Raw genomic sequence first — 20,735 nt, 5'->3', positions numbered from 1 at the left:
AGGAGTCCGATGGACGGGTGTCATTAAGGGGAAGCCTCAGATACGCTTGATCTATAAGCTGCAATTCTCTTCCCTGCAAAATAGAAATTAACTGGACCATTTTACACAACCATCAGTAACAATGGGGTGGGAGTGTAAAATTCAATACTGAATTCCATATCTTTGGATACTGATAAAAAGATTTGATTATGAAAGATTTTAGAATGTATCTCCTGTTTGTCAGAAGCAATTACCATTTTTTTCCTTTTTTATAGGTTTTCTATTCTGTTTATTTGTTTTTAATTTAAATTTATTTATTTTAATTGGAGGCTAATTACTTTACAATATTGTGTTGGTTTTGCATTCATCAACATGAATCCGCCACAGGTGTACACGTGTTCACCATCCTGAACCCCCCTCCCACCTCCCTCCCCATACCATCCCTCTGGGTCATCCCAGTGCACCAGCCCCAAACATTCTGTATCCTGCATCGAAACTGGACTGGCGATTCGTTTCTTATATGATATTATACATGTTTCAATGCCATTCTCCCAAATCATCCCACCCTCTCCTTCTCCCACGGAGTCCAAAAGACTATTCTATACATCTGTGTCTCTTTTGCTGTCTCACATACAGGGTTATCATTACCATCTTTCTAAATTCTATATATATGCATTAGTATACTGTATTGGTGTTTTTCTTTCTGACTTACTTTACTCTGTATAATCGGCTCCAGTTTCATCCACCTCATTAGAACTGATTCAAATGTATTCTTTTTAATGGCTGAGTAATACTCCATTGTGTATATGTGCCACAGCTTTCTTATCCATTCGTCTGCTATGGACATCTAGGTTGCTTCCATGTCCTGGCTACTATAAACAGTGCTGCGATGAACACTGGGGGACACGTGTCTCTTTCAATTCTGGTTTCCTCTGTGTGTATGACCAGCGGTGGGATTGCTGGGTCATAAGGCAGTTCGATGTCCAGTTTTTTAAGGAATCTCCACACTGTTCTCCATAGTGGCTGTACTAGTTTGCATTCCCACCAACCTTTTTAAGCACTTGCAACCTCAGGCAATTCCTTCCTATACAATGGTCAGGATGAGGCTCCTTAGCCCTGAGTCCCTTTAAATGGGTCAACTGAGCGAATATCAAAACATCCACAACACAGGATCCAATGAATAGTCAGAAATAGATGTCACAGGAATTTCTGATTTAAATCTAAAAGCATGTTATTGTCCTTATAAGGTATCCTTAACTACATTTTTTAAAAAATAAAAAAGTGTTTGAAAAGCAATCATTAAGCTTAGAGACCAAATAATAAAAATAACCATGTTTCATTTACCTTATCAACTATATTGCTGATGGAATACTATGCAGTTTTACATAAATCACATTTAAATGCGATAGAAATTTCAATGACATACTTTAGTATTCATTGCCCTTGTGCCAACAATACCAACTGGCTTTATACGGGAAAGGCATGACAAGGAGGGAAGGACCCAGGGGTCACTGTCCTGGAGGGACAGTGACGCACACTTCCCTGTGAGGGATCTTTACACACTTTCTTAGGTGTGTCTCACCACTGTATCTGTAATCACCGCTGACATGCATGCACCAAGGGAGCGGAAGAGGGTAGGGGAGCAGTTAACACTTCAGCGCTTGGGCCCCCATGTGACTGGCGGCACCCCCGTAAGAAGAGCCATGCTCCAGAGGCAGCTCCTGCAAGGTCTTCAGACATACCCGCCACACTAACATCTGAAACGGGCGTCTGCTGGTGACACGAAAGGCACACCGGCCTGTGGATGAGATGAAACTTCTCAGAGATGCACAAGAGCATGAGAGCCCCGTGCAGGAGTCCACAGCTGGGGTCCTCAAGGAGGCTCTGCCCTAACAGCCTGAGTGTGGGCCTGGCTGTGCTGGGCGTCCAGTGTCTTGTGCAGACTGAGGGCAACAGACCCCTCGCTCTGTGGCATGACTGCGTTGGCACAGAGCAAATCTTTCAGAAAAGATACTGGTGAGAGGATCTCTAAGTACACACAGCCAGGAAACCCCAGGGTTACAGAGCAGGCTTTTCAAACTCTTGTGTTCCTGCTGGGCAATAAACGTTGGTTTAATAAATATCTAAACAAGAGAGAATTAGATCAGAAATTGCTTTGTCTGACCCTACTACCTGTGTGCCTGGAAAATGTCCACTTCCAAGCAGCATTATTAATGGCACCCCTTCCACTCTCAGAAGTATCGCACCCTGGATGATAAACCACGCGGATACTCTACCCAGCAGTGAGACTAGGGGCTGGGAGGATGAAGCTGAGCCTTATGAAATTCAGAATTCTTTTACAGCTACTGTTATCGACCAAAATGGACCTGAGAGTTGTGAATACCGCACTGACGCCTTAGGGATCAAAAGTTGTACAGAAAATTCAGTTTATTTTCACTAAATTGCAAGTCTATAGCTACTCTCATAATAACAATTTTTGAGAACAATACTGGATTATTTAAAGGAATCCTCCCATTGAGAACAATTAAAAATGCTCAACAAAATATATTTGAAAACTATCTTAAAGGCTTCAAAGAGCTGACAAGATAGGAACTAGCATTTTAATCAAAACACAGGAGATAACCTTCAGAGATGAGCCAGCTCAGAGCCTGCCTCTGCCCTGAGAGTATCTGCGTTTGTGCTCAGTTGCTTCAGTCATGTCTGACTCTTTGCAACCCCATGGACTGTAGCCCACAGACTCCTCTGTCCATGGAATTCTCCAGGCAAGAATACTGGAGTGGGTTGCCATGCCCTCCTCCAGGGGATCTTCCTGACCCAGGGACTGAATTTGGGTCTTACTTTTTCTGCACTGGCAGGCAGGTTCTTTACCACTAGGGCCACCTGGGAAGCTTACAAAGGTCCCTGCCTGACCCAAAAGAACTGAACTTTGTACTGATAGATTCTGGGGCTCAGGGTCCATCCAAAGTACAGATTCTAGACCCTCTGACAATAAATTGGGACTCAGACGACTACACACTCAGGGACTATGCACATGATGTCACTTTCATCTTTGATGAGACATTATTTCAGTTTGGCTTCCCTGGTGGCTCAGAGGGTAAAGCATCTGCCTGCAATGCAGGAGACCTGGGTTTGATCCCTGGGTCGGGAAGATCCCCTGGAGAAGGAAATGGCAACCCACTCCAGTATTCTTGCCTGGAGAATCCCATGGACAGAGGAGCCCGGTGGGCTAAAGTCCACGGGGTCACAAAGAGTCAGATACAACTGAGCGACTTCACTTTCACTTTTACTTTTATTTTGGTTTAATGACTATTTTTCTGCACATAAGGTAAATGGGTCTATATCTGGTGGTTTCCTACCTGATATTTATCAAATATGGGATGAGGTCATATGGCTAACTCCTGAAAAGAGATGCCTACTATCTAACATTCCCATATGCTGGGAACAAATAGAGTCATCCCCAGAAGTTAACCAACAACATAATTATAATGATTGGAAACAATTGGTATTTTTGCCTCAAGAAATATGCAATGTAATTATTCCTGTGTTCTCCAATCCCAGTTCAGGTCCTCCCTTTGCCTGGCCAGACTGATTGGGACTGGATATCTGAGACATGCTGGTTTGCCCCAAACAGGACTTACTGGATATGTGGCTCTTATCTATGGGCATGGCTTCCCCTTGCTGGATAGGGAGATGCACCCAAGGTTTACCTTTTACTCAGGGCTTCATATCTTCACAGCTTCCAGAGTACCCTACTAAACTGCCACATGTAAAACTCGCTAGGCAAAGTTTGTATTTCACTGGTATGATTATAAGGCTGCAATATTCATTCCCTCTCTAGTAACTACAGATATTATGCTACAAGTTGATGCTCTGAATAACTTTACTCAACAGGATTTACAAGATTCTCAAAAAGCTATTTCAGCCCTTAATGCTGAACAAATAGAAATGAGAAAGGTGATTTTACAAAACAGATTGGCTTTAGATATTCTAACAGCCTCACAGGGAGGAACTTGTGCTATTATTCATACCCAAAGTTGTACATATATACCAGTTCAGTTCAGTCACTCAGTCGTGGCCGACTCTGCAACTCCATGAACTGCAGCACGCCAGGCCTCCCTGTCCATCACCAACTCCCAGAGTTCACCCAAACTCATGTCCATTGAGTTGGTGATGTCATCCAACCATCTCATCCTCAGTTGTCCCCTTCTCCTCCTGCCCTCAATCTTTCCCAGCATCAGGGTCTTTTCAAATGAGTCAGCTCTTCGCATCAGGTGGCCAAAGTATTGGAGTTTCAGCTTCAACATCAGTCCTTTCAATGAACACTCAGGACTTATTTCCTTTGGGATGGCTTGGTTGGATCTCCTTGCAGTCCAAGGGACTCTCAAGAGTCTTCTCCAACACCACAGTTCAAAAGCATCAATTCTTCAGTGCTCAGCTTTCTTTACAGCCCAACTCTCACATCCATACATGACCACTGGAAAAACCATAGCCTTGACCAGACGAACCTTTGTTGACAAAGTAATGCCTCTGCTTTTTAATATGCTGTCTAGGTTGGTCATAACTTTTCTTCCAAGGAGCAAGCATCTTTTAGTTTCACAGCTGTAGTTACCATGCAGTGATTCTGCTACTGCTAAGTCGCTTCAGTTGTGTCCAACTCTGTGCGACCCCATAGATGGCAGCCCACCAGGCTCCCTCATCCCTGGGATTCTCCAGGCAAGAACACTGGAATGGGTTGCCATTTCCTTCTTCAATGCATGAGAGTGAAAAGTGAAAGTGAAGTTGCTCAGTCGTGTCCGACCCTTAGTGACCCCATGGACTGCAGCCTACCAGGCTCCCCTGTCCATGGGATTTTCCAGGCAAGAATACTGGAGTGGGGTGCCATTGCCTTCTCTGGCAGTGATTTTGGAGCCCTCCAAAATAAAGTCTCTCATTGCTTCCATTGTTTTCCCATCTATTTGCCATGAAGTAATGGGACCGGATGCCATGATCTGTTTTCTGAATGTTGAGTTTTAAGCTAACTTTTTCACTCTCCTCTTTCCCTTTCATCAAGAGGCTCTTTAGTTCTTCTTCACTTTCTGCCATAAGGGTGGTATCATCTGCATACATGAGGTTATTGATATTTCTCCTGGCAATCTTGATTCCAGCTTGTCCTTCTTCCAGCCCAGCATTTCTCATGATGTTCTGTGAGTACTAATGTTACTTTACTAAACACATGAACAAGATGATTCAGGCTATGGATTCTCCTGAAGCCTCAGTCACCTCACTTTGGGAAATGTTAACTAGCCCCCCATGGTGGAAAAGTATCTTAATCATAATAATTCTAACTATGCTGTTTTTACTGTTTGCTCTCTGCATCTGTAACTATGTAACTGAATTTGTTTCTAACACTGTGAAAGCTTTTAAGTTACAAATGGTTGTCCAGGCTACTAGAGTGCCACAGACTCCTTTAACTATTATTTGGGGCCCCTGGATTGGAGACCCTCAATATGAGGGTTAAGAGAATACATTGCCTCAACAATTTAGGGATAGCATCCCATCACAGCAGGAAGTAGTTATGGAATGAAAATGATACCCCTTTCCCTTGGCAACATAATGTTCATTACTGAAAAGGGGGGGGGAATGAGAGAGTCAATTCTTAGGCAGGTTGCTACAAAATCCAGGGTCCCTGAGGAGGGGAGAGGGGTCTGGAATTCTCAAGGAAGAGGAAAGGACAAAAGTCCTTTTTTTGTTTTTTGTTTTTTTTCTTTACATTCCTTAGTCTTAGTCACATCAAACTTTTTTTCCTTTAAGCCCTGAACTGATGGTTAAGCAACAACACAACTCAGGTTAAACTCTGTACTAAAGATTATATAACAACATATATGTAACTGCTTGAGGACAGTTTCTCCTTCCTGAAAACCTTCTGACTAATCCTGTTTGTTATCTTAAAATGTAAATTGTGAGAGTGGGTCTGGTAAAATTTTTACAACCTTGAGACATTCTTTTGATTTATTGTAATAACTAATTTAAAAAGTATATAGCTCCCTTGCTAAAGACTAGTGAGGGGGCACTCTTCAACCCCTTCTGATGTGTATGTTAAAGCTTTCTCTGCCCCTCTTCACTGTAATAAAACTCAGCTACACACACATACAAAAGTAACTGAAGTTTTGCACTGTTGAAATTTGCCATTTGGTATTAGAATACATTCTTAAATGAATGTGGTTATGTTTATCTTATTTCTTTTAAATAAATTATGGTTATGAATATATATATATACACACATCATATTAATGCACTTTTTTCACTTTATTTTTTTGCTAATGACTTATTACTTGCTGTTTATTTTATACTTATTTTAGACTAGGGAAATGATGTTAGACAGAAAGCAAATTCAAGTGATTTTCCTATTGAGTAAATAATGGGCTATAAATCAGTGCAGACAACTTATAACATCAACAACTCATTTGGCCCAGGAACTGCTAATACAGTTCAATGGTGGTTCAAGAAGCATTGCAAAGGAGATAAGAGCCTTGAAGATGAAAAGTATAGTGGCCAGCCATCATAAGTTGACAAGGACCACTTGAGAGCATCATCAAAGCTGATTTCCAAAGTTGCTGAAAAACTGAACATCAACCATTCTACCGTTGTGCCACATTTGAAGCAAAATGGAAAGGTGAAAAAGCTTGATAAGTGGGTGCCTCATGTTGTCGTTCAGTTGCTGAGTTGTCTCCGACTCTCTGCAACCCCATGGATTTGCAGCATGCCAGGCTTCTCTGACCTTTACCGTCTCCTGGAGCTCAAAGTCAAGTCCATCAAGTCAGTGATGTCACTGAATGCCTCATGAGCTGACCACAAATCAAAAAAATTGTCATTTTGAAGTGTCATTTTCTCTTATTCTACACGACAAAAATGAACTATTTCTTGATCACATTGTGACATGTGATGAAAAGTGGATTTTATATGACAACTGGCAAATACCAGCTGAGTGGCTGGACCAAGAAGAATTTTCAAAGCACTTCTGAAAGTCAAACGTGCACCAAAAAAGGGTCATGGTCACTGTTTGGTGGTCTGCTACCAGTCTGATCCACTACGGCTTTCTGAATCCCAGCAAAATCATTACATCTGAGAAGTGTGCTCAGCAAATTGATGAGCTGCACTGAAAACTGCAAGGCCTGCATTAATCAACAGAAAGGGCCCAGTTCTTCTGCACGACAATGCCCGACTGCACATCACACAACCAACACTTCAAAAGGTGAACGAAGTGGGCTATGAAGTTTTGCCTCGTCCGCCATATTCACCTGATCTCTTGCCAACTGATTACCACTTCAAGTATCTCAACAACTTTTTGCAAGGAAAACACTTCCACAATGAGCAGGAAGCAGAAAATGCTTTCCAACAGTTCACTGAATCCTGAAGCAGAGTTTTACACTACAGGAATAAGCAAACTTATTTCTCGCTGGCAAAAATGTGTTGATTATAATGGTTCCTATTTTGATTAACAAAGATGTGTTTGAGCCTAGTTATAATGATTTAAAATTCATGGTCCCAAACTACAACTACATTTGCACCAGTCTAATACTTCCTGGCATCTGCCTTTGCATCCTGTTCCCTAACAATGGCCCCCAATGCTTCAGCTTGGGAAACTCTCCTCATCATCAAAGCAGTTTAATAAAAATTGAAATTGTGGTTGAGCTACTCGGCTAGTGACAGGGCATGCCAAGCTTGTGCTATTTATGAGTTACTCCACACATATTTTAAGCCAACCAAATAGAATCCATATACATAAAGTGGTAAGCTGGAAAGCCAAGTAAATCTTTTCACAATTTATAAACTGTATTTTGTTAACAGGTAAACTGGCATTCCATTGGAAAATTTAATCTGCTTTAAATCCACTCTCAGGCTCAGAACAGCTCAAGGGACATTTGAATACAGATTTAACTCCTTTATTCACCTTGGGCAGTATCTTTCAGCACAATGTGATGGAATATGGATAGGGATATTTGTCTAGAGCAAAGTAGATTCGAGTATTAAAACATTGACACAAAAACCATTTTAAAAATGGCAAAAGCCATCCTAATTCCAAATATAGAGAATATTTTATAAGCCTGGTTAAAGATGTAAATTAAAACAACACCATTAAAGAAATAACAAAAGGTCACCATATCACTGCTTCCATGGGTCTGGATAACCAACAATATATAAGTGGCCAAGAGTAATTTGAAATTATCTTTGATGGAGACTAGAAAAGATAACACGGGTAGAGAAGCCTAGGGGTTACATTCTAGTCATCCAAGGAATTGAAAAAAAGAGGGGCCACTTGTTCACACTAGAAAGTTATACATACTAAAGCTGCTTTAGTGATTCCTTCAGCATCTCATGGCCTATCAGAACCAGAGGAGGCGGAGGACACACCCCATCACCCACTCTTTGCTTTACGGACATCTGAGACAAATGGTCATGTGCTCTCTTGAACAGCTCTGAGCTTTCGTTTAATCACTACATATGGCAGTCCAGTCTACTCTTTGACATCTCCAATCATAAGATCATTTTAGAAACAACAATCTAAAGAAGCTTTCCTGTGACTCTTACACTGGTTTTAGCTGATCGATTAGAAAGTCTTGGGTTTATTTCCTCTTCTCTGTGTTAGCTAAGCAAACATCTGAGACTCGCCCTCAGAGATTTTCCTCTCCTGTGGACCATCCTCCCCTCGTACTGTCAGGGACTGAGACACAGCCCGCACCTGGATCTCAGGAGTGTTCACCAGTCCTTTTTCGGACGTGGCATGGAGCAGTCAATCAGGTACAGAGCACGGTGGCACTAGCATTTCTTATGAATCAAAAGTTAAGTATTTACTAATGCAGACTAAACATGTCACATGAGAATTAGGCTCTTTAGAAGACAGAGAAATAACAGAAAAGTCAAATTACCCATAACCCTTTCAGAAACAATCCTGGCAGAAAGTGTGGTAGCACTCACAGGAAACATACTAATCTCAATATATAGAGAAAATCTAAGTATGAAATAATTTTCCACTTCAGCCCAAATTTAAATATTCAAAAGCTGAAATTTTATTTCTCACTTGGTGATGTTTTAGTCACTAAGTCGCATCTGACTCTTGTGACGCCCTGGACTGTAGCTCACCAGGCTCCTTTGTCCATGGGATTTCCCAGGCAAGAATACTGGAGTGGGTTGCCATTTTCTTCTCCAGGGGGTCTTCCCAACCCAGGGATAGAACTCTTGTTTCTGACACTGCAGACTGTCTCCTGCATTGCAGGTGGATTCTGTACCTGCTGAGCCAGAGGGGAAGCCCATTTTTCACTTACCATGTTGTATATCTTTCATATCTAAGTGAAGGCTAGACATCAATATTCCAACTGCTTGAGACCTTTTGTTGCTTAGTAGCTTGACAACCTGCTCAAGAAAGAAAGGAAAAGGAAGAAATGTTACTTGAACTCAGTGATATGCTTAATATCATGTAATTTTTATCCCAAACATGTCAATCTATGCCAAAACCAATACAGAATTGTAAAGTAAAAATTAAAAATAAATAAATTAAAAAAAAAAAGAGAAATAACTTAGAATTGTTGAAGTATCAGAACTAACGTGAAAGAGCTCTTGAATTTTGCATTTACTGTCTTCAAAATTCCCGTCTTCACCCTGCTCTTCATTATCCCCACCACTGTTTTTCTCACCAGCCTTTTAAGGGCCTGATTTACCAACACTGAAATTTCTAACCACCTAGAAAATTAGATTGGTCTCTGTAAAATAACACTTATACATCTGATCATTTGCAGTCTGAGATCTTAAAAGTGTTCTTTGATTTTAAATGCAGAACCTTGAAACACTGGCTAACAGTAAAAGGAAAAATAAAAGTACTCAAAGAGTCTATTAGATCAGGTTAGTTTGACCACAAAATAGAATACGTGCAGGTTTTTTATGCAGTTTAATGTAGTTATTTATTTATTTATTTTGAGAAAGCTCACTATTTTACTGGCCATTGCTCTCATTCTGCATTTGGCCCACATTTTGTGAGGAACTTTCCAACTAATTAACAGTGATACAATCATCAAATCCAATGGGTTGTGTTAGCTCAATCTCAGATCTTTCCAGAGTCCAGAAGAATTAGCCCACAGAAACCCGATAAGTTTCCTAACACAGACTGGGCATGTTTAAATTATGTTTTCCAGACAATAATATGCCACTGACAATTCCTACTTATGACACTATTACACCAGATACCAATCATGTGTAAGGCAGCAACTTCTATTTACTCTCAGGATTCCATGATAAATTTGCTCGGAAAAACACTAGAGTAAAAGAAAAATGTTTATGGTCAAATTCCAGAAGTGATAGCTGCCCTAAGTTGATCAATTAGGAAACTAATAAAATAATCCTGGCCAATTGTCACACAAATTACAGCATAATACTCTTAACAGAAATAATAGCATTCTTGGTTCCTATCACGGATATGGGTAGAGAATAAAACAAACCCTTTCAAAAGTTGTTTACTCGCTAAGTCATGTCCAGCTCTTTGTGACCCCATGGACTGCAGCAGAGCAGCGTTCCCTGTCCTTCATTATCTCCTGGAGTTTGCTCAAGCTCATGTCCATTGAACCAGTGATGCCATCCAACCATATCATCCTCTGTTGCTTCCTTCTCCTCATACCTTCAATCTTTCCCAGAATCAGGGTCATTTCTAATGACTCAGCTTTTCCCATCAGGTGGCCAAAGTATTGGAGCTCCAGCTTCAGCATCAGGCATCAGTTCTTTCAGTGAATATTCAGGGTTGATTTCCTTTAGGATCGACTGGTTTGATCTCCTTGCTGTCCAAGGGACTCTCAAGAGTCTTCTCCAGCACCACAATTAAAAAGCATCAAATTCTTCAGCATTCAGCCTTCTTTATGGTCCAGCTCTTACATCCATACATGACTACTGGAAAAACCATTGCTTTGACTATACACAGACCTTTGTCAGCAAAGTTATATCTCTCTTTTTTAACATGCTATCAAGGTTTGTCACAGCTTTTCTTCCAAGCAGCAAGTGACTTTCAATTTCATAGCTGCAGTCACGATCTGCAGTGATTATGGAGCCCAAGAAAATAAAATCTGCCACTGTTTCCATGGTTTCCCCTTCTTTTTGCCATGAAGTGATAGGACTGGATGCCATGGTCTTAGCATTTTGAATGTTGACTTTTTTTTTTAAATTTATTTATTTATTTTTAATTTTTACTTTACAGTTCTGTATTGGTTTTGGCATAGATTGACATGAATCCACCACAGGTGTACATGCGTTCCCAAACATGAACCCCCCTCCCACCCCCCTCCCCACAACATCTCTCTGGGTCATCCCCGCGCGTCAGCCCCAAGCGTGTCATATCCTGCATCAGACATGGACTGGCATTTCGATTCTTACATGTTATTATACATGTTTCAATGCCATTCTCTCAAATCATCACACCCTCTCCCTCTCCCTCTGAGTCCAAAAGTCCGCTATACACATCTGTGTCTTTTTTGCTGTCCTGCATACAGGGTCATCATTGCCATCTTCCTAAATTCCATATATATGTGTTAGTATACTGTATTGGTGTTTTTCTTTCTGGCTCACTTCACTCTGTATAATTGGCTCCAGTTTCATCCATCTCATCAGAACTGATTCAAATGTATTCTTTTTAATGGCTGAGTAATACTCCATTGTGTATATGTACCACAGCTTTCTTATCCATTCATCTACTGATGGACATCTAGGTTGATTCCATGTCCTGGCTATTATAAACAGTGCTGCGATGAACATTGGGGTACATGTGTTTCTTTCAATTCTGGTTGCCTCTGTGTGTATGCCCAACAGTGGGATTGCTGGGTCATAAGGCATTTCTATTTGCAATTTTTTAAGGAATCTCCACACTGTTCTCCAGAGTGGCTGTACTAGTTTGCATTCCCACCAACAGTGTAGGAGGGTTCCCTTCTCTCCACACCCTCTCCAGCATTTATTGCTTGCAGATTTTTGGATCGCAGACATTCTGACTGGTGTGAAGTGGTACCTCATTGTGGTTTTGATTTGCATTTCTCTAATAATGAGTGATGTTGAGCATCTTTTCATGTGTTTGTTAGCCATCCGTATGTCTTCTTTGGAGAAATGTCTATTTAGTTCTTTGGCCCATTTTTTGATTGGGTCGTTTATTTTTCTGGAATTGAGCTGCAGGAGTTGCTTGTATATTTTTGAGATTAGTTGTTTGTCAGTTGCTTCATTTGCTATTATTTTCTCCCATTCGGAAGGCTGTCTTTTCACTTTGCTTATGTTTTCCTTTGTTGTGCAGAAGCTTTTAATTTTAATTAGATCCCATTTGTTTATTTTTGCTTTTATTTGCAGAATTCTGGGAGGTGGATCGTAGAGGATCCTGCTGTGGTTTATGTCAGAGAGTGTTTTGCCTATGTTCTCCTCTAACAGTTTTATAGTTTCTGGTCTTACATTTAGATCTTTAATCCATTTTGAGTTTATCTTTGTGTGCGGTGTTAGAAAGTGATCTAGCTTCATTCTTTTACAAGTGGTTGACCAGTTTTCCCAGCACCACTTGTTAAAGAGATTGTCTTTACTCCATTGTATATTCTTGCCTCCTTTGTCAAAGATAAGGTGTCCATATGTATGTGGATTTATCTCTGGGCTTTCTATTTTGTTCCATTGATCTATATGTCTGTCTTTGTGCCAATACCATACTGTCTTGATGACTGTGGCTTTGTAGTAGAGCCTGAAGTCAGGCAAATTGATTCCTCCAGTTCCATCCTTCTTTCTCAAGATTGCTTTGGCTATTCGTGGTTTTTTGTATTTCCATACAAATCTTGAAATTATTTGTTCTAGTTCTGTGAAAAATATCGCCGGTATCTTGATAGGGATTGCATTGAATTTGTAAATTGCTTTGGGTAATATACTCATTTTCACTATATTGATTCTTCCGATCCATGAGCATGGTATATTTCTCCATCTATTAGTGTCCTCTTTGATTTCTTTCATCAGTGTTTTAAAGTTTTCTGTATATAGGTCTTTAGTTTCTTTAGGTAGGTATATTCCTAAGTATTTTATTCTTTTTGTTGCAATGGTGAATGGAATTGTTTCCTTAATTTCTTCTTCTACTTTCTCATTATTAGTGTATACGAATGCAAGGGATTTCTGTGTGTTGATTTTATATCCTGCAACTTTACTATATTCATTAATTAGCTCTAGTAATTTTCTGGTAGACTCTTTAGTGTTTTCTATGTAGAGGATCATGTCATCTGCAAACAGTGAGAGTTTTACTTCTTCTTTTCCAATTTGGATTCCTTTTATTTCTTTTTCTGCTCTGATTGCTGTGGCTAAAACTTCCAGAACTATGTTGAATAGTAGTGGTGAAAGTGGGCACCCTTGTCTTGTTCCTGACTGTATATTTGAGGTTGTTGATATCTCTCCAAGCAATCTTGATGCCAGCTTGTGCTTCATCCAGCCAGGTATTTTGCATGATGTACACTGCATAGAAGTTAAATAAACAGGGTTACAATATACAGCCTTGGCGTACTCCTTTCCCAACTTTGAACCAGTCTGTTGTTTCATGTCCAGTTCAAACTGTTGCTTCTTGATCTGCATACAAGTTTCTTAGGAGGCAGGTAAAGTGGTATGGTATTCCCATCACTTTAAGAATTTTCCACAATTTGTTGTGATCCACACAGTCAAAAGCTTTAGTGTAGTCAATGAAGCAGAAGTTTTTCCAGAATTCTCTTGATTTTTCTGTGATCCAACAGATGTTGGCAAGTTGACTTCTAGTTCCTCTGCCTTTTCTAAATTAAGCTTGAACATTTGGAAGTTTTCAGTTCATGTACTATTTTAGCCTAGCTTGAAGGATTTTGAGCATTCCCTTGTTAGCATATGAGATGAGTGCAACTGTATGGTAGTTTGAACATTCTTTGGCCTTGCCCTTCGAGATTGGAACGAAAACTGACCTTTTCCAGTCCTGTGGCTACTGCAGTCTTCCAAGTTTGCTGGCTCATTGAGTGCAACACTATAGTAGCTTCATCTTTTAAGATTTGAAATAGCTCAGCTAGAATTCTGTCACCTCCATTAACTTTGTTCATAGTAAGGCCTCCTATGACCCCCTCGACTTAATACTTCAGGATGTCTGGCTTTAGGTAAGTAACCACACCATCATGGTTATCCAGGTCACTGAGGCCTTTTATGCACAGTACTTCAGTGTATTCTTGCCACCTCTTCTTAACCACGAAAACTCCAATTATTTCTGCAAGCTTCCTGAGGAAAGGGACATTAATACCTCACGAGAGGCAGTACTTCATAACAGAAAACCCATAGAAATTGATTCTCAGTTTGCTCTTTAAATATTTTATTCAACTTAGAACTTGAATTTAAGTCCATTCACCTAAACTATTTTTAAATCAATAACCATATCCTGTTAAGAGATGAAAAAATAGAAACTTAATATCAGAAAAGCAGAAGGCATGTATTCTGTTCTAAAAATGTTTCTAACTTCAAATAAATATAATCTGGATCCCATCTGTGCTACTCTGACAAAACTGCTTTTCCTAAGATTTTATATCACCCCTGATTCCTAAATACACAGAAATGGCTGCATCCATATGTCATTTGACCTTCCTGCAGAACTGACATGTTGATTACACCCTTACAAAAACTTTGGTTAAAAGCAATTTCTAAGCCTCAACTAAAATTGGCCTCGGGAAGGCCAGCAAAGGGAGCTCTCGTGTCTACCAATTACCCTGAACAAGAAGGGAGGGTCCCCCTAGTTTCAAGGGTGTGTGTGTGACTCACTCAGTCTGTCAGACTCTATGCAATCCCATGGACCAGGCCACCAGGATCCTCTGTCTATGGGATTCTCCGGCCAAGAATACGGGAGTGGGTTCTTATTCCCTTCTCCATGGGATCTTCCTGACCCGAGGATCACACCCCGGTTTCCTGTATTGCAGGCAGATTCTTTACCATCTGAGCGACCAGGGAAGCCCATCTCCGAAGGGAAGGGGCCTCTACTTCCCTGGTAGGAGGAAGGGAGATGTTCTTCCTGCTGGGTAACAAGCTCAGCCAATAGAAAACTCTGTAGCACAGCCAATGAGAAAGATGAACTCTCACTTTCCTCCAATGAATTTTCATAGAGAACAGCCTTGCCCACTCCTCTTTTTCTCTGTACAAGCTCCTCCCCTTTGTTCTCAGTATTTCCCTGTAGTCCAAAGCTTGTATTTATTTCCCCAATTACAAGTCTTCTAACAATTTCTGAATAAACTTTGGCTGGTGAGACAACTGGCTATTTTATTTTTAAAGTTGTCACTCTCTACTGCAGGGTCCTGCCCGTCCTAAGGCCTTTTTAAAGTGTTCTGATTTCTGATTTAAACTATTCTGATTTCACATTAAATATTGGCATATCCCAGAGTTCTATTCTCAGCTCCGTATTCTCTTCAATATATGATGTATATTTTCTCCTCCAACATATATGCCTGCATTTACATAACTGTATTCTTTTAAGAGCCATCTTCACCTCAGCTGTGTCCTATTGATATTTTCCTAACAAACATCTCCACTTTGATTACCCACACACATTTTCATTTGACATGTCTAATATCAAACTTATCAATCCCACCCTCCAAACCTACTCAGTTTCTCCTCTTTTATTCCATATGTTGAGATCATGCACTACCGCTTTCAATCCACCATCAAAGTCAGAAATCCAGAAATCATTCTAGAGCCACCTCCCCTCCTACCCCTGCATGTTCTGGTCTAACAAGTCCTGTCAGTTTTAACTTTGATACAGCTTTGAAAGCCATCCCTTCCTCTTTCAACTCTAATATCAGCATTTACTTCCATATTATAACTTGCATAGATTGAGGCAAGAGATTCCTAATGGGTCTGCCCAAATCTAGTCCAGTAGTTCTCAAGGTATATTTCCTGCAACAGCAGGCATCATAATCACATGAGAATTTATTAAAAATGCAAAATCTCTATAAAAAACCTGCTTGTCAGAGATCTAGGCAGAGAATCAATCAGCATTAAAAAAGGATAAAAATTGTTTAAAGAATTACATGAATTATTTTCTTCAGCCTGTTAAAAAATGTTTACTGCACCATATCTGTACTCTCAGCTTCCAGACTTCTGATTTTGTAAGAAAAAATAAAGCTATTTAAAAAAAAGGCTTTCAGGTGATTTTCAAATAAATAATGAGTCTCATCTCTTCCTATTCATTCTCTAAACCAATATCCAATTGCCACCTCTAAAAGTGTCAATATTTCCATGCCATGCTGTTGTCTTTTAAACCTAAGAGGCTCATAAATAAGGGAAGGTTATATAACCTCTTCATAGACTGTTTCACAGCTCATACTTGAAACTTGCTTCTCCTTATATAATTCAAATGAACTAGGTTAAAAGCTATATGTTACATTTAAATGCAAAAAATTATAGATAGGAAGAATAATTATCAATCACCTTCCAAAAAGCATACATATGGGAGAGAACAGATGTCTAAAAGGATCAATTCCACAATTCCCTAGAGTTAAGCTAAGGTGAGGTAAGGTGAAGTTGCTCAGTCGTGTCCGACTCTTTGCGACCCCATGGACTGTAACCTACTAGGCTTCTCTATCCATGGGATTCTCCAGGCAAGAATACTGGAGTGGATTGCCATTTCCTTCTCCAGGGGATCTTCCCGACCCAGGGATCGAACCCAGGTCTCCCGCATTGGAGGCAGACACTTTAACCTCTGAGCCACCAGGGAAGCCTATTTGACCTAATATAAAAAAAGCACCATCATCATTTATCTCTCTCTCTCCCCCTCTATTTTAACACACTAAATAACAAAAACTTGAAGCTATCAAACTACAATATTTTTAGAATCCAGTAACTACATAGACAATGGAGACAAAGGACCTGACTCTTACAAAATGATCTCAGAACTATTAGATGAAATGCAGAAAATACAGATTTAGCAAATTTGAATATTCTAGAATGAAATCTACAGATTCAATGCAATCCATGTCAAAATACTACTGGCATTTTTCACAGAACTAGAACAAATAAACCTAAATTTGCATGGAAACACAAAAGACTCCAAGTAGCCAAAACAATCTTTAGAAAGAACAAAGCTGGAGGTATCACATTCCTTGATTTCAAACTGTACTATAGCTACCTTAATCAAAACATGATGATGCTGGCACAAAAAACAGACACATAGATCCACAAAACAGCACAGAGACTATAAAAATAAACCTGAGCTTGTACGGTCAAATTTACCTACAACAAAGGAGGCAAAAATATATAATGAGAAAAGACGATTTCTGCAATAAATGGTGTTGGAAAAACTGGACAGTTCAGTTCAGTCACTCAGTCGTGCCCTAATCTTTGCGACCCCATGAATCGCAGCACGCCAGGCCTCCCTGTCCATCACCAACTCCCGGAGTTCACTCAGATTCACCTCCATCGAGTCAGTGATGCCATCCAGCCATCTCATCCTCTGTCGTCCCCTTCTCCTCCTGCCCCCAATCTCTCCCAGCATCAGAGTCTTTTCCAATGAGTCAACTCTTCGCATGAGGTGGCCAAAGTACTAGAGTTTCAGCTTTAGCATCATTCCTTCCAAAGAAATCCCAGGGCTGACCTCCTTCAGAATGGACTGGTTGGATCTCCTTGCAGTCCAAGGGACTCTTTAAAAACTGGACAGTTAAATGCAAAATAATCAAAGCAGACTACTTTCTCATACCAAATGGATAAAGACTTAAGCATAAGGTTGGAAGCCATAAAACTACTAGAAGAAAACACAAGCAATATGCTCTTTGAATCTCCTTCAGTGCAGGAGAACCGGGTTCAATTCCTAAGTCAGGCAGATCTCCTGGAGAAAAAAGTGGCAACCCACTCCAGTATTCTTGCCTGGAGAATCCCATGGACAGAGGAGCCTGGTGAGCTGTCCACGGGGTCACAGAGTTGGACACGACTGAGCAACTTACACACTATGCTCTTTGACATCAGTCTTAGCAATATTTTTTTGGATACGTCTCCTCAGGTAAGGAAAACAAAAGCAAATGAATGGGACTACATCAAACTAAAATATTTTTGCACAGTGAAGGAAACTAAAGTGAAAGTGAAAGTTGCTCAGTTGTGTCCGACTCTTTGTGACCCCATGGACTGTATAGTCCATGGAATTCTCCAGGCCAGAATACTGGAATGGGTTGCCATTCCCTTCTCCAGGGGATCTTCCCAACCCAGGGCTCGAACCCAGGTCTCCTGCATCGCAGGTGGCTCTATCAGCTGAGCCACCAGGGAAGCCAGAAGGAAACTAAGAACAACAAAAAAAGGCTGCCTAACTGAATAGATGAAGACATTTCCAAATGATGTATCTGGTAAGGAGTTAATATTCAAACTATCCAAAGAACTCATAAAACTCAACATCAAAAAACCTCAAATAACCTGATTAAAACATTGGCAGAGAACTAGAATAGACAGTTTCCAAAGAAGACATACACATGGACCACAGACACATGAAAAGATGCTCAACATCACTAATCATTATGGAAATACAAATCAAAACCAGAATGAGATAACATCTCATACCTGTAAGAATGACTATAAAGTCTGCTACAGTTATGGTGTTATTATCAATTTCTCCCTTTATGTTTATTAATATTTTCTTCACGTATTTATATGGACCATGTATTTACATGCACATTGGGTGTATATACACTTACAATCGTTATATCTTCTTGCACTGATCCCTTGATCATTATTTAATGTTGTTTTTTTGTATATTGTTACAGTATCTTTTTAAAAGTCTATTTTGTCTAATATGAGCACTGGTACCCCAGATTTCTTTTCTTTTTTTTTTTTTTTTTTTCCCAGATTTCTTTTCATTTCCATTTTTACAGAATACCTTTTACTCCTTTCACTTTCAGTCTGTGTGTGACTTTAGATCTGAAGTGGGCTTGTAGGTATCACATATATGGGTCTGGTTTGTGTATCCATTCAGCCAATCTACACCTTTTGATAGGAACATTTAATCCTTGTATATTTAAAGTAATTATTGATATGAACTTATTGCCATTTTGTTAACTGTTTTTGAATTATTTTCATAGTTCTTTTCTTTTGTTCACTTGTGAGTTGATGACTATCTTTAGAATTAGGTATCTTTAGATACCAATTAGATATTTTTCTCTATTTTTGTGTGTATCTATTATAGATTTTTGGTTTGTAGTAACCATGAGGCTTATATACAATAAAATTTTCTATCTGTATACATGTATATATGTGTCTGTGTGCTTATTTGTTAATTTACTATTTTTATTGAATTATAGTTGATGTACAACATTATATAAGCCTCAGGTATACAATATAGTGATTTACAAATTTTAAAGGTATGTTCCATTTGCAGTTATTGTAAAATATTGGCTATATTCCCCATGCTATACAATATATCCTTATAGTTTATTTTATACCTATAATTTGTATCTCTTACTCCCCTACTCCTTTATTGATCCTCTCCCTCTTCTTCCCTCCTGGATCATTAGTATGCTCTCTATATCTGTGAATCTCCATCTTTTTTTGTTGTTATATTCACTAGTTTGCTGTAATTTTTAGATTTCACATATAAGTGATTTCATATTTGTCTTTCTCTGACTTACTTCACTTAGCATAGTGCCCTCTAAGTCTATAATGCTGCTGCAAATGGCAAAAGTTCATTCTTTTATAGCTGAGTAATGTGTGTGTGACAGATTGGGGGCAGGAGGAGAAGGGGATGACAGAGGATGAGATGGCTGGATGGCATCACTGACTCAATGCACATGAGTGTGGGTGAACTCCCAGAGTTGGTGATGGACAGGGAGGCCTGGTGTGCTGTGATTCATGGGGTCACAAAGAGTCAGACACGACTGAGCAACTGAACTGAACTGAATGCATGTGTGTGTGTGTGTGTGTGTATAGTGAAGTGAAAGTGAAGTCGCTCAGTCATGTCCGACTCTGCAACCCGTGGACTGTAGCCCACGAAGCTCCTCCGTCCATAGGATTCTCCAGGCAAGAATACTGGAGTGGGTTGCCATTTCCTTCCATTTATCTGTTGATGAACACTTAGGTTGCTTCCATATCCTGACTATGATAAACAATGCTGCTATGAACACTGGAGTGCATAAATCTTTTTAAATTAATGTATTTGGTTTTTTGGAAATATGTAACAGGAGTGTAATTGCTCAGTTATATGATATTTCTTTTTGTAGTTTTTTGAGAAACCTCCATACTGGTTTCCACAGTGGCTGCAGCAATTTACATCCCCACCAATAGTGTACAGGGTTCCCTTTGCTTCACACCATCATCAACAACATTTGCTATTTGTGCTCTTTTTGATGACAGCCATTCTGACCAGTGTGAGATGATACCTCATTATGCTTTTGATTTCCATTTCTTTGATAATTAGCCATGTTGAACATTTTTAATATGCCTGTTGGCCACCTTACATCTTATTTGGAAAAGTATCTATTACTATCTTCTGCCTGTTTTTTAATCACTTAAAAAAGAGACATTTATTTTTGGTTGCACTGGATCTTCATTGCTGCATGCAGGCTTTTTCTAGTTGCAGTGAGCAGGGGCTACTCTCCAGTTGCAGTGCACAGGCTTCTCTTTGCAGTGGCCTCTCTTGTTGTGGAGCATAGACTCTAGGGCACACAGGCTTAGTTGCATCGTGGCATGTGGGATCTTTCCCAACGAAGGATCAAACCTGTGTCCCCTGCACCATAAGATGGATCCTTAACCACTAGACCATCAGGGAAGCC

At 39.9% G+C, this 20,735-nt stretch overlaps 1 protein-coding gene across 1 annotated transcript in view; it reads right to left on the bottom strand.

The window, feature by feature from the left end:
* Positions 1-20,735, bottom strand: part of FMN2 (formin 2) — a 178,087-nt gene that overhangs the window by 109,954 nt on the left and 47,398 nt on the right. Inside the window, exon 2 of the mRNA XM_040242124.1 lies at positions 9,282-9,410. Within this exon, the coding sequence (XP_040098058.1) occupies positions 9,282-9,410 (129 nt within the window). The remainder of the gene's footprint in view (positions 1-9,281; positions 9,411-20,735) is intronic.

This window comes from Oryx dammah, unplaced genomic scaffold, assembly GCF_014754425.2.
Source record: "Oryx dammah isolate SB20612 unplaced genomic scaffold, SCBI_Odam_1.1 HiC_scaffold_6, whole genome shotgun sequence".
In the NCBI taxonomy this organism is placed as follows: domain Eukaryota; kingdom Metazoa; phylum Chordata; class Mammalia; order Artiodactyla; family Bovidae; genus Oryx; species Oryx dammah.
The sequence above is the reverse complement of the archived record's forward strand: the minus strand, read 5'-3'. Positions and strand labels throughout refer to the sequence as shown.